The 13860-nt window shown below is 50.8% G+C and overlaps 5 protein-coding genes and 1 non-coding gene across 6 annotated transcripts; 1 reads left to right on the forward strand and 5 right to left on the reverse strand.

Moving 5' to 3' along the window:
• Window positions 1-723: 723 nt before the first annotated feature.
• PC9H_003048 (uncharacterized protein) lies at window positions 724-1060 on the reverse strand (the record flags this gene model as incomplete). The annotated part of the gene is made up of 2 exons (XM_036772646.1): window positions 724-993; window positions 1049-1060. The coding sequence occupies 2 exons, from the start codon at window positions 1058-1060 to the stop codon at window positions 724-726; spliced, it is 282 nt and encodes a 93-aa protein (XP_036634119.1).
• Window positions 1061-1809: 749 nt separating this feature from the next.
• Window positions 1810-1893, reverse strand: PC9H_003049. The gene has a single exon. It is a non-coding gene; the product is annotated as a tRNA-Asp (tRNA).
• Window positions 1894-2138: 245 nt separating this feature from the next.
• On the reverse strand, window positions 2139-3541 carry PC9H_003050 (uncharacterized protein; the record flags this gene model as incomplete). Its single annotated transcript, XM_036772647.1, has 7 exons — window positions 2139-2225; window positions 2295-2382; window positions 2442-2626; window positions 2699-2948; window positions 3005-3110; window positions 3170-3325; window positions 3385-3541. 7 exons carry the CDS (start codon window positions 3539-3541, stop codon window positions 2139-2141), a joined length of 1029 nt encoding a protein of 342 aa, XP_036634120.1.
• A 396-nt stretch (window positions 3542-3937) lies between these two features.
• PC9H_003051 (uncharacterized protein) lies at window positions 3938-10634 on the reverse strand (the record flags this gene model as incomplete). Its single annotated transcript, XM_036772648.1, has 19 exons — window positions 3938-4705; window positions 4812-5300; window positions 5362-5437; window positions 5486-5631; window positions 5686-6041; window positions 6100-6122; window positions 6173-6280; window positions 6337-6350; window positions 6398-6445; window positions 6496-6543; window positions 6596-6698; window positions 6753-7059; window positions 7823-8492; window positions 8546-8676; window positions 8735-9076; window positions 9133-9504; window positions 9561-10060; window positions 10109-10223; window positions 10280-10634. 19 exons carry the CDS (start codon window positions 10632-10634, stop codon window positions 3938-3940), a joined length of 4971 nt encoding a protein of 1656 aa, XP_036634121.1.
• A 166-nt stretch (window positions 10635-10800) lies between these two features.
• On the reverse strand, window positions 10801-11358 carry PC9H_003052 (uncharacterized protein; the record flags this gene model as incomplete). The annotated part of the gene is made up of 2 exons (XM_036772649.1): window positions 10801-11136; window positions 11197-11358. The coding sequence occupies 2 exons, from the start codon at window positions 11356-11358 to the stop codon at window positions 10801-10803; spliced, it is 498 nt and encodes a 165-aa protein (XP_036634122.1).
• Window positions 11359-11939: 581 nt separating this feature from the next.
• Window positions 11940-13715, forward strand: PC9H_003053 (uncharacterized protein; the record flags this gene model as incomplete). The annotated part of the gene is made up of 3 exons (XM_036772650.1): window positions 11940-13223; window positions 13276-13481; window positions 13532-13715. 3 exons carry the CDS (start codon window positions 11940-11942, stop codon window positions 13713-13715), a joined length of 1674 nt encoding a protein of 557 aa, XP_036634123.1.
• Window positions 13716-13860: the final 145 nt, after the last annotated feature.

Raw genomic sequence — 13860 nt, forward strand, 5'->3', positions numbered from 1 at the left:
ATCCTGAGGTATTTATGCTGTCACGACTCTCCATATGCCGCAAACGCGCTAGTCAGAGGGCTAAACATCCAAAATGGCAAGAATCAGGTGTAATGCAATCGGACTTACTTGCACCGTGCTTTTTCCGTCATCGAAGCTCATCGAAGTTGGGTGGTGTATTCTGAGCAGCACCACGTGGACAATCAAGTCGTCTCGCTGGCAAGCCTCGTCAGCCAACTAGACTAAACTTTGACTGCTTACATTCGGTGTGCATGGCAATTAACTTGTGCTTCGTTGCTAGAAAGGTAATATTGAAGCTTGAGTTTGTCAGCAACATCACCCACGTCCGCAGTCCTGATTGCAAATTCAAGATTGAACCCAGTACAACACTGGATTTCGGCGATATATGCCTCGTGCAGAAGTGTGGGGTCTTGAAGACACACATGGGCCAAGCAGGGTGCTTCCTGAAGTTAGTATGCGAGCCTGCGTAGGTGATTCATTCCTGGGTGATAACAAAGGCAAGCGAAGGCTGGCTTTTGCTGGAGCTTTACAATACACCGAGACCGAGGGTATTGCAAGGCGGATTTCAACAACATGACATAGACACTACGATCACTGTCGCTGGTCCGTCGATAACACCGCAATTACCCCAGGGAAATAATAGATTAGGGCCCTGAACTGCAAGCGGAAGTAAACCGACCTCCGATCATCCGTTTGTCGTAAACGCAAGGAAGGGTTTCCATTTCAGTGCCGTTCGCTCTCAAGCTTTGGTGCACGGGATCCCTGCAAATCGGCCGCCGTTACGCAGACGGAAACCTCCATGTCAAGATGGTGGATAATCGACATGCTAGGCGGCCGCCATTCCTTCAAAATCTCTTGGTCTTTGGAATAATCCGCAACATCGGATGGCTGGACTCTCGCTAGGCCGTAGTGGGATTTAATGACGGTGATAGCTGTACACCTTGGTAATTCTAAGACCAAGCATTCTAAGACCAAGCAACTGCGCATGGACGTCTAAATTATGTGTCAGTCTATCTGGTGCGTGTTCGGTCAGAAAATCAAAGCACACCTTCAGCAGCATTGGTGATTACGATACGTGCTGAGCAACGCGTGCTTCCTCACTGGCCGACAGCTTTCCCTCTTGACTTGCAAAATCAGCTGAATATTCAGCCCGAATTCAGGAGCGAGAGTAGAGATATCCTCCAATCACCGCCAGAGTATTCCAACGCATGGTTGCCAGTAACTCCTGCAAACGCTTGAAACAATCATCGCTGCCGATGTCAAGGCTCGACTCGACATTCTCCACGAAATTTAGCCGATCGCGGCCTTTCGCAATAATGGCGCGACCTGACCGGACCGTATAGTAGAAGTCGAAGCGAATGTTTCTGGCTTGAATTTCCAAAACAGAGAACTATCCTAGAGTAGTCAGTTGAACCAGGAAACTTCGAAGGGAAGGGTAGTCTTTGGAGATTAGAAGAGTTGTCTGTCTGTCTGGAAGGTGGCCGAATCCATAATTAAACCGTATACTCACACTCACACTGGGGAGAGTCGCCGCCGCCAGCACCGGGCGAAGCATAGCTCAAGACCTGGCTTGATGGGCATAGCTCAACGATGAAGTGGTTGATTTCCGGACGCGCCGCCCTGGGCTGGTAATATCGCTTGCCCTCGTTTTCTTGACGCGAAAGCTAAGTTCAATAGTTGTGTGTTAGCAATCCCTTACAGAGGAAGCAAATTACTTACGTACAGTGAAAGAAGATTCTATCTAACTATCTAACTAGAACTATCTTCTTGGAAGCGGAAGCGAAAAAAAGTCGAACGTGCCTTCCTTTTCTCTCCGCCTGGGAGTCGAACCCAGCTTTCGCGCGGCCAACAGGTAATGACAGGCGCGTGTACTAACCGATATACTAGCAGAGAGTTATTTTTATGATTGCTATTGAACTATCTATCCTGAAACTTCTATTTCAAAGGAGGATTCAAATTCTTGCTTCGGTCGCCCAAGTCTTCGCCAAAGAGGTAAGTAATAAACAAAATGTTCATAAAATACTGATTAACTACATGAAATAATACTACATCCATGTTATGTACACTAATTGAATGGTAATACATAAATACCTGGATTATTGGAAAGATATTATTATACGCGTGTATTATCAAGATACTCATAATCGGCTTTGGATCACTGAAAAGTCTCTCTGGATAAACCCGTACAATGCTTGGGCTAAGCGTGTAGGTTGCTCTTGTACAACCTAGATAGAAGAAGGACGAGTTAGAGTTAATTCCAACGATGGCCCTGCATGTCTGACATCACGACATACCGTATGTCCGGCATCTTCGATGAACTCGATTTGATTATTGCTACTCTTCTCAAGTAGAGCACGAATATTATCTTGAATAGCCCTCGGACTGTGGATTTATTGCTATGAGTATTTGTGGAGGTCAAGATACGAAGTAACACCACATACCAGTAATCAACACGCGTCCCAAAGATCGCTTGTATAGGAATATAGCTGGCGATATTATTGAGTTGTTCGCTAGCGTCATGATGAGGTTCTACGTTGGCGTAGGCGGCGCTTTGGGCAGTTTTCGCTAATGTCAGCGTCACGCCCGAGCCGGCGCCAGACGGTAACTGCCTCAATCCGCCCAAGGTCTGCAAGCAGAAACCAATGACCAATGTAAACCACTCCTCGAAATTCAGCAGAAGCCAGAACAACAAACTCACCACATAGATATCAAGCACCCTTGGATCCCACAGCTTCCAAGGAGATTTACTGGACAGGAATGTTTTCGCAGCAGAGATGGAGGGCCACGAATCTTTTCTCGAAAGGCACGCCTTACTCGCCTTGATAACCCAGTTCTGCACATCGACATTCCGAGACAGCAACTCCCTCGAATACATCATCGGTTCGACGAAGATCATGGAACTATACGGGATGTCTCTTCGGCGTTCGTAGTAAGAGGTCGAGATGACTCTGCGAGTGCAAGCATGAGCAATCGGGACACAAAGTCGAAACGTTGTGTAAATCACCCTGCAGATGCGCCCGCGGAGTGTCCGATGAACACGATCTTATCGTCTCGATCCACCAGCCCCGAATGGATTAACGTCGAGATCACGGTCCCGTAAGTCCCGCATGCTAGGTAAGGCAGCGGACATTAGTATATCGGTCCCGGCGAGAGAAGGACGCTTGCTTACAGGATATGGACTGATGTCGGAGTTCCTCCTCGTTCAGAAACACACTCTGCCCATGATCAGGAGAGTCGATCGACCAGGCCTCCTTGAGCACAGGACACCCCGATCTGATATCGGTAGTGAACAGTTCTTGTATGACTGGCTCCCAGTGCTCCTTGTCTTCGATGGTTGGGGATTGACGATCAGCACCCTGAGGAGAAAGAACATAGAGTACTTACGGAATCCTAAACCATGTGCGAATATAAGCGTCACATGCGCCCCCCTCCTTGCCGCAGCGTCATCGCGAGCTGTATACCGATTAGCCCGAGAGCGCAAGCGAGCCCGAGTAGTGAGTATAAACGGTTCGATGGTCAGATGAACTCGACTCATCGACATGTGAGTAGGGGGAGAGACGAAACTGATATGTGTATCGCAGTCAAGGGGATCAAGTACTTATACGCCGCCAGCGGAATGTTTGGATCCATCTTATGGACGAATGGAGGAAATGACACTAGTGATAGATCGAGGCACAGCATTATGGATACTTCCGTCCGTCCTAGAACGCGCTCATGTCAGTGCCTGGATCTCTATGTCCAACCCGTGTCAGACTCCGTGCGGCGTGGATTGTCGTTTTTACGCCAGTCTGCGTTAGACCTTGGGAACGGTCGCAATGGCGCGAGACAAATAAATCATTTTACGGATCATTCAGTCTAGTTGCTAATACACCTATCACAAATGGCGCAAATAATCAACGACGTCACAGAACAAACGGTGCCGGTGAGCACACCTACTTTACACATCTTCTTCCTCAATGTCCACCAGCTCTTTCCCTTCGGCTACCATTTCTCCATCCTTGCACGCTACTGCTTTCACGACACCATCCGTATTCGCCCTCAACACCGTCTCGGTTTTCATACTCTCCAGCACAACGACGGCTTGTCCCTTAACCACCTTATCGCCCACTTTAACTTTCACCTCCACGACAAGACTCGGCATCGGGGCCTTCAATGCGCCTTTTGCTGCAGCTTTCAACAAATCACCGCCCAAGGACAACAGCCACTTCGGCGAGGGAAGAACGAGCGTTATCTTCCGTCCGCTACTGAAAACGTGAAGGCGCTCCATCGTATTTACCGATAACGACGCCGGGACGTCCGGAGGCGGCCTCTGCGACACAATAGTAGTCTTCAGGGACTCGCCATCCAGTGTAGTGGCAAGTGACGTCGGAGAAGCCAACTCCGCGGGTATATCGAGGAACGATGTTTCCGACGAGTCAGTGCGCACGATAGCATTGTAACGACCAGGCTTTGATGATGCCTTGATATGAACTGTCGCGATTGATGCATCGTCAGACTCAGAGGTCTCCTGCGTCTGGATACTGATCGTTCGTTCATAGTGGTCCCCACCAAATCGCCGAGATGAGAGCGAGTTCCATGGCGAGACTGGTACGCCTGATGCGATCTTATGGTTGGGGTGATCGCGCAGCGCCACAAATAGTGCGCCTTGCGCTAAAACGGCATGTGATGGCTCAGCCACAGGAGGAAACAATTGAGCAGTATGTTTCTTCAACGCATCGAATCCAGATCCAAACCCACACCCAATTCCAATCCCAATTCAGTAAACGTCAGTATGCCGAACGTAAATGATGATCCCCGTGAAACCAACTCACGGGAATGAATCCAGTCTCGACTTCGCCGTCGATAAAGGCTTGGTTTCCGGCTAGGCTCCTCAGGAATTCGATATTCGTTGACACGCCGACGACCTGGTATTCGTCCAGGGCCTTGCGAAGCACCCTCAAAGCCTCAGTACGATCTTGGCCATGTACCACCAACTTCGCAATCATCGGATCATAGAACACTCCTATCTGGGCCCCTTGTTCAAAACCCTGTTCCAGTCTAGTAGAAACTCCCAAATGCAGCAGCGAGTCCGATACTGCTCCATCGTTGGTGGGAATAAGAGAATCGTCAGCCTTACGGGAAGCGGAGGGTAGTGTGGGAGCAAAGACATTAGTCGGGGATGGTGTCGAGAGGTAAAGTAGGTGTCCTGAGTCAGGAAGGAAATTGTTCCTTGGGTTTTCAGCGTATATTCGCGCTTCAAATGCATGCCCAACGAGCGGTATTTGTGCCTGGGACAAAGGAAGAGGGTTTCCTGCTGCAACCTTATAAAATACACGTCAGTCGAGTTCATTTCTGAATAAAATTGAAGCTAGTCGGAAGTACCTCAAGTTGCCATTCTACCAGATCCAAACCGGTCACCATCTCGGTCACAGGATGCTCTACCTGGAGTCTCGTGTTCCTAAGCAGAGTATCAGCGAGTGAGGGAAAGAAGAGAGACTTGACGTACATCTCCATGAAAAAGAATTTGGAGGTGTCGTTATCGAATATGAACTCTACAGTGCCCGCGCCGACGTAATCCACAGCTCGAGCGGCAGCTATCGCTTTCGCACTTAGATCTGCTCGAAGTTCCGGAGACAAGCCGGGTGCTGGAGCCTGAGTAGTTGACTGAGTATGACGGCGACATACTTATCTATCTACAGCACGCACCTCTTCTATAATCTTCTGGTTTCGCCTTTGCACGGAGCAATCTCGCTCCCACAAACTCACAACGCCTCCCAACTTATCGGCGAAGACCTGGACTTCTACATGTCTAGGATGGATGATGTACTTCTCTATCAGCACCGTGTCATTCCCGAACGCCTTGAGCGACTCGCGTTTCGCGGACGAAAGCGCTTCGTTGAAAGCCTGTTCAGACTCTTCGAACACTGTACGCATTCCCTTTCCGCCTCCACCGTGGATTGCCTTGATCAACACGGGGAACCCAATTTGCTGGGCTTGCGAATATAGAAAGCTGGGGTCTTGTTCAGCGCCGTGATAGCCAGGTACGCAGGGTACGCCAGCAGCTACAGTTACCACCTAAGCAATCGCATCGCGTCGTGTCAATGGCAAGACACAACGCACCAGACATGATGCTCTTCGATTCACTGCAGGCCGTCAGGGTGTATTCTGCGAGTATATCTATAGAGATACATACCTCTTCGATCCCATGCTGACAATGGCCGAGGCGGGGGGACCGATGAAAGTAATACCCTCCTTCGCTAACTGCTCAGAAAACACCGCATTTTCGCTCAAAAAGCCATAACTGCAAGGCAGTCGTATTCAAAACAAGTCCAAAGTGCGAACAGTGAAGAAGCATACCCTGGATGGACAGCCTGCACAGTTTAGTTCGCGGGATGGAGTGTCAATTAGATGAACTCACTTGTGCTCCAGTTTTGTGGCACACTTCAATTATCTTATCCATGCGCAGCTGTATGCATCATTAGCATCGCGTAGGCGCTTATCTACGTTCGTACTTACATAGGACTCTGCTGAAGGTGCGGGTCCTATGCAATACGCCTCGTCGGCCTTGCGCGTGTACCATTAGCCACGGAAGATCACAATGAAGGATCCGACGCACCTCCCTCACGTGTAACGCGTCTTTATCTACTTCAGAGTACACGGCGACAGTCCGGATCCCGAGTTTCTTCGCCGTTCGTATGACCCGACATGCTATCTCACCTCTGAGTGAACGGAGGGATAAGCTCGTAGCACGGTGTGCATCCAATCCGACTCACCTATTTGCGATGAGGATCTTGTCGAAATGAGGCTTCCGGGGACTATGTAGGACTGTATGGGATCGGTCAGGCGTAAGATCCACCGCCCGGAAGACACTACAGCGTACCAGAGCCACTAGCCTCAGACGCATAACATCTTCGACCATTCTCAAGCAACCCAGCCTGGCTCCGCCTCGGAATAGGTAATTGTCCCAGCCGCGAATGACTGGTATGGATCTCCCGCGTAGCGGATGAAAGCCGTTGAATTCTCGTTGTCGCTGGCTGTGTTGTTGCGCCTCGGAGTATTTGCAATCTTGCCGTCGGTCGACTACAGTGTCTCATCGTTCGAGGTAAGTGGTGGGCAGGAAACAAGATCCGTTGCAGACGATGCTCCGAGGCACATGCATCGAATAAAGTTCCCACAATTTGAATAACAACAAGTGTGCGCTTGGCCAAGCGTCGGCCTTGTCCTGTCTACAAGTGAGTGTCGAGGAATGAGGGCGTGTATTGTGAAGGACTACTACATCGTGGTGCGGGGAAGAGAGTCGAGATTTTCCAAGTGCATGCCTGAGTCATAGGTGCGCAAGGTATTGAATAACAATTACCGAATAGACTGAACCAGAATGCAACGCTAATATTCGACATGCAGCGCTGAACGTTCCAACGTTGAGCGGAAACATTGCGTAAACAGTGCATAAACTTCAGAGCTGGAGCTTGTGTACTAAGTTGCTGTCGTACAAGCCTAAAAGGGCTATACCATGCTATAATTCTTTACTAAAGTCACAAAATAACTCTCTGCTAGTATATCGGTTAGTACACGCGCCTGTCATTTCTTGTTGGTCGCGCGAAAGCTGGGTTCGACTCCCAGGCGGAGAGATATTGACTCAGACGCTGAATCCCACTATTTTTATTTTACTCTCACTTTGGGTTAGAGATGCAAGCAACGTCGAAGGTCGATGGAAAAGGCTGGCGAGCATTGCCCTCATTACCATTTATCACCAGAAACGCGCGACCAACCAAGCCCATTCCAAGTGTGATTAAAGCAGGTAGTGTACACAACTTAGTAATAAAAGGTTGAAATCAGAACATACCCTCTCTAGGCGGGATTGCTACTGGGGCCGGGCGATGCATAGCTGAACTTCCTGGTCGATTACTAGACCTCGGCGGCGGGGCCGGGCTTCCTCGTAGCGCCCTCGGTGGCCGCTCGCGAGGAGTAGCATAATCAGGCATTCCCTGCCGCCCCCCAGGTGGAGGCGTGCGTGTACTCCGTGGAGTCGGCGCAATGATGGGTACTGGAGGTGGATCGGCTGCGGTTAACGACGATGGAGGATTGGGGGTGCGGGATCTTGTGGGCGTTGGCGGGCGTGAAGAAGACGTGGGGATGGTTGCGGATGCGGGGTATATGGTGCTTGATATATCTGAAGTTCGGTTCGAGGAGGTGCCGTATGATGATGGTATTACAGAGGCCGAGGCCGGCGCAACAGGTAGTGGCGGAGCCGGGGAGCCACGTCTGCGAAGAGGAATCGAGGGGATCCTAGATGGCGTACCAAGCGTTGAGTTCGACGCAGCGGAGGAAGACCCGGGGCTGAGGAAAGCCGAAAGAACAGAAGAGTCGACATCGTGTTTAGGGACTTGTATAGAGTGTCCTCGGAAAGAAAATGGCTTCGACATCCTCGCTTCTGGAGACACGGCGGTTGACGCTTCTTTAGGAAGGAGTTCGTCAAGCAAAAACCTGAAGTCGAGGCCATATTCTTGAAGTAGCTGTAAAAGGGAGACGATTAGACGAATTCAAACGGTCAGAATCCAGTATGTACCTTCTTGCTCTGCGTGTAAGTCAGTTTAACACACTCATCTATAACTTCCGTGTCAACATCTGAACCGTATACTTGCGTTCTGAACATCTCGGCGTAAGCCTCAATCTGTTTCCTCGACCATTCAACGAACGCTAGGCATGACGGTCAACCATCCATACTGCGGCGTCAACATAAATATGTGGAACTCACAACTCGCCACTTCGTTCTCCTTGAAACTCGCAAGGAACCAATCTGCGGTATGCTTGATCGCCGTGAACCACACCATACACATCTCCCCAACATAGCTTGCAGTATCCCCACTAAATGCAATTTTCCTAATCAGAGTCTTCATCACCTGCTCCCTCATTTCTAAGAATGTACGACGGGCGGCGGGGCCGGCGTCCAGACGAATAAGCAGCGAAATGAGGTGTACAACGGCAGCTTTTCGGTTACTTGGGAGTGCCAAAGAGGAGAGAAGGGAGGTTGTGAGGAGGCCAGTCAGAACGGGAAGCTTAGTGGCTAAGGCTGGTGTCACTGATGATTTCGCTTTACCTATCAAGTATCCCGCAGTCAGAAGTGCGCGACATCAACAACGGGAAATACCAGACCTTCCTCTACAAGGCCCACAGCTTTGTCCCATTCCTTGAGGGCGATAGAGACACTTAAATCGTCCGACCATTCGCTGACCCATCGATTATCTCGTTCAGCTTTATCGCGAGCCATAGAACTGCCTTCCCCAGCCTTCTCTGACAGTTCCGCCATCCAGTCCGGCATCGGAGGGGCCTTGTCCATTAGATTACCGCCCAGCATCATGGTCTTCCGCCGCTCATGTTCGCCTTCTCTCTCTTTACGCCTCTTCGCTGCGAGTTCTTCAGCTACCTGTCGGAACTGAGCAAGAAGAGACTTTTTGTCGCCAGACGATTGGGTGCGGTAGACGTGTGTCTCTTTTCCATGTCTGATTTTGAAAACGTTCGTCATGCCTAAGAAATATGTTAGAGAGATCTTCGACAGTGTGAACGTAGAACATGCAGCCTACTAGGTGAGTCTTTCGTATCAAGCACGAGCATTTCATTTATGGGCCAACATCGCTCCGCTACTAACTTGCCTTCACTCCCCGAGCTTGGATTCCCTGAACCGCCTCCGCCCCCACCACCGTTTCGACGCCTGCGCCGCGCCACTAGTACCAAATCATCCAAAACCACAAACTTGACTTTGCCGATAGGCTTGTACGTCGCTGCGTTCAAGCTAAGCACGCCGTCCGTCTCCGCTATGACATGTCTCCCTGGTAACGTTGGGGCAAACTTGGAGGATCCCTCAATCTGCGCGTGCAATGCTTGCATTTGATTGAAATACATGATGCGAAGGTCGGCCATCGAGGAACGACGGAAGGTGGATATAGTCGAGGATGAAGATGACGGGTCAGGAATATGTAATAACGAGGGCATTGACTTGTATTCTGAGAGGGATTCTTTGAGTTCCAGCAATTCGTTCTCCAGCGTCGAGATCTCCTTCGAAATGAGCACGAACTCTGCATAGCTACAGAAGTATGGGATGAGAAGCCTTTATAGGTACTGTGTCACTCACTTCTTAAAGACATTCCGCTGGAGATCAAAAGCTACACCATCCTTGGCACCGCGCAAGGAGGACTGTAGCGACTTCAATTCAGCTTCAGTGGAGTTAGCTAGCTTCGCCTTCAGATCTGCTCCATTCTGGTCAGCTAGCTACATATTACAGCTCAAATAAAGCTAGACATACACGCGTCAGGATCAAAGTTGTCGTCGTCCAGCATGTGCTCCAGGTCGTCTGCTCGCCGAGATTCATCGGCCCCGACGCTGCGATCGGCAACCAACTCTTCCTGCTCTCCCGGACGCCGTCGATTCGCCGACGCAGCGATGCCCACAGGCAGAGAAGGTACATCCGGTATACTGAGTTCTGTGGGTCCAGATATATCTGCATAACGCATGGACATGCGCTTCTTGATCCTGTCGTCGACCTTGGACTTGCGCGTGTCCCGGTTCGACGCATTGTTCTTCGCTAACCTATTCGAAGTCGTAGGGGTGCGCTGGGCTTGCCGCGGCGCCTGAGACCGCCTTGTTCGTAGCGACTGCATGGTTGGGATACAAGAGCTGTGGCCGAGTTGCGGCAGCAGGTCACGCTCAATCACAGTAGTTACCGACAATATTTCCTCTTTTGGACACATCGTAAGGGGCTAGGAGACCACACAAGTTTTGAGGTCTTGACAGCGCCGATAGAATTCATTTATTTATCCCCTTTATTCATCGGAACTCCATTGTATGACCTTTGAACTCTTTCCAGCCCCCCTCATTTTTCATCTTCTCTTCTAGTTCGCTGCATAAGATCATTGACAAGTGGTCGCCAGCCCATTCCCCACGCTCAACTGTGGCTATCACCTCGCCCAAGCCCCAGCGAGTCAAGCGAGGAACAGCCTTCTCTGGAATAAATTGCCTTTGGCTGTCTACGGCTTTGACATATTCACGCTTCGTGACGTTCACTAGGACCTTCTCACTTTCGAGTGTCTTCGGTATGAGGCCTTTGCGGGAGACTACTGGGAGCTGCAGCTCGATGAGGCGCTGGCTGTCCATTTTTGAGATCTGCGGGTGATCTATGATACCTTAGGGGGGTGTACAATCGCGCTGTTGCTGGTGCTGTACTTCCCTAAGTGGTGGCATCGCACGCCCATATTCGAATAACGCAACACCGATCTCTTCATATAAAGCAGAATAATCCTCGGGCCCGATTTCCTTGAGAGTGGTTTCTATCTTTGACCTGGAAGCCGGGATCTCAGGACTCTCTTCACATTCGTAGTCTACCATGCCACGACCTCGGTCCTCTCATCTTCGCTTAAGTAGTTGGCCGGGAGCATCGTTTCGCCCTTTCCAACACAGATCAAACGGTCGTAGTTCCAGCAGGTGGTCGCATCGATACGCCTGATCTTCTCCACGATGGTAGCATATAGCCTGAACACTGAAAATTTGCTTCAGAATGTTCAAACCAGTACTTAGTTGTACACTACCACTTCCGTAGATGTGAGCAAGGATTGAACGCTGAAATACTGAAGCTTTGAGGACCTAAGAATTCAAGCCTGTCTAATATAGGAGCTTCAGGAGCTTTCAGGAGCCAGGAACCAAAAGCTTAGTCTGGGCATAACGCACGTGCGCCTTACCCAGTTTGGCACACGTAACTTGATGCCGGCCAACCGATGCAGTGAGCGTTCCTCCTACTCTGAACTTGGACAGCATCCTCAATTGAATATCGAAGGCTGAAATAATTCTGGTGACGGTGAGCAGAAAGTCTGGCGAGCGCTTTATCGAGTTCAATACCTCCAAACAGCTCGCAGTTTCTTGATAACTTTGCAGAAACGCAAACAGAGAACAACTTTCGCCTTTCTGCCATCATGTCTGGGAACGAAGAGCAGTACTACCCACCGCAACCGCCATATGCGTCCCCTAGACACTCGTCTTCGAGAGAGTTTGAACAGCGAAATGGCTCGCCATATAATTCTGTGCGCTCTCAGTCACAGGCGCGACCGCCTTTGAACCAAGAGATCTATGAACCGAATGGGGGCGCAGCAGGTTACCCAGAATCACTAGGCAGTGGGCGAGGCGGCGGCGGCGGCGGAGGTGGTGGAGGCGGAATTGGGTATGGCGGGGGATACGCTGGGGGACCAGGACCTGCTGGGTATGAGCAGGATTCCCGCTCGGACATAGATGAGGACCCAGAGGACGACTTCTTCAACGGCAATGGCAATAATGACGCCGCAGATGTAGCCTTCCCTCCTGTACGCTCGCCCATGCCCCAACGAGGCGGGTCCGTGGCGACCCAATCCATCCGTGCACCATCACCCACATTGAGTGGACCTATCCTCGATCACTCCCATCTACGGCCAGGCAACAACGCGGCACTCTTGTCACACCAACGGACGCTCGAGCTCTACCGTGCCAATGCAAAGAAAACACAAGATCCAGATATACAGTTCGAATTCGCCGTGTTCATGATCGACGCATCGAAATCCATGCCCATTCCCGCTCCAACGCCGGGAAATACCTTGGAGGTGGAGAAGGCGCTTGACAAACGAGACGACCTCGTTCGAGAGGCCACATCACTGCTTAAGCGTCTCGCCGATCGCGGTCACCCCGCCTCTCAATACTTCCTCGCCGACTGCTACGCCAACGGCATAGGAACCGTAAAGAACAAGCAAGACTTCGATCGAGGCTATCCTTTATTCGTTCTAGCTGCGAAGCACAACCACCCGGATGCTGCATACCGCGCGGGAACGTGCTGCGAGAACGGGTGGGGATGCCGCCGAGAATCCGCCAAAGCTCTCACATTCTACCGCAAGGCCGCAGCCTCGTTACACCCTGGAGCGCTTTATCGGCTAGGTATTGCGGAATTAAATGGCGAACTCGGATTATCGAAAAGGCCGAAAGAAGGCGTGAAGTGGTTGAAACGGAGTGCTGAACATGCGACAGCGGAATTTCCACATGCTCTCCATGAACTTGCCTTGCTACACGAGCGAGGGATAGACGATGTCGTGTTCGTTGACTACGAGTACTCCGTGGAACTATTGGCGCAGGCTGCGGAGCTCGGTTATGCACCCAGTGCGTACCGTCTCGGCGAGTGCTACGAATATGGAAAGATGGGGTGCCCACAAGACCCAGCACTATCGATCCATTATTATGTGCGTCGTTTTCCTTCTACCGTAGACACGCACATTCCTAACCTCCAAGTAGAACATCGCCGCCCAACAAAACCACCGTGATGCCTGCTTCGCCCTGACAGCTTGGTATCTAGTCGGTTCACCTGGTGTGCTCCCACAATCAGACACGGAAGCGTTCCTCTGGGCACAGAAGGCAGCGGAAGCCGGCTTGCCAAAAGCGATGTACGCTGTGGGCTACTTCCTGGAAGTAGGTATAGGCACACCTGCAAGTCTGCCAGAGTGAGTTTGCTTTGTGATATCTCCCGATAAGCCCGCTAATCGCCGCGCAGTGCTATTGCGTGGTACAAGCGTGCCGCAGAGCAAGGGGATAAGCGTGCGGCACAACGCCTGAAAGCGTCTCAAGATGTACCGATGCACCATCCCGGTGGCCCAGGTTCAGTCCTGCAGAGACACGAAGGCGATGTGGGTGGCTCAGCGAAAGGCAAAGACGGAAAGGACTGCATTATCATGTAGACGACCTGTTTGGGATTCGGATCTTCCCTGGGCAACATCATACATGACCACTCGCAGGATTTTGGACATTTTCAGTGACTATACTATACGACCCGAACTTAGACAAATTAGTACTGATCATAATTGTATACCTCCATCTACATAT

This window comes from Pleurotus ostreatus (genome assembly GCF_014466165.1).
Source record: "Pleurotus ostreatus strain PC9 chromosome Unknown scaffold_2, whole genome shotgun sequence".
Taxonomy (NCBI): Eukaryota; Fungi; Basidiomycota; class Agaricomycetes; order Agaricales; family Pleurotaceae; genus Pleurotus; species Pleurotus ostreatus.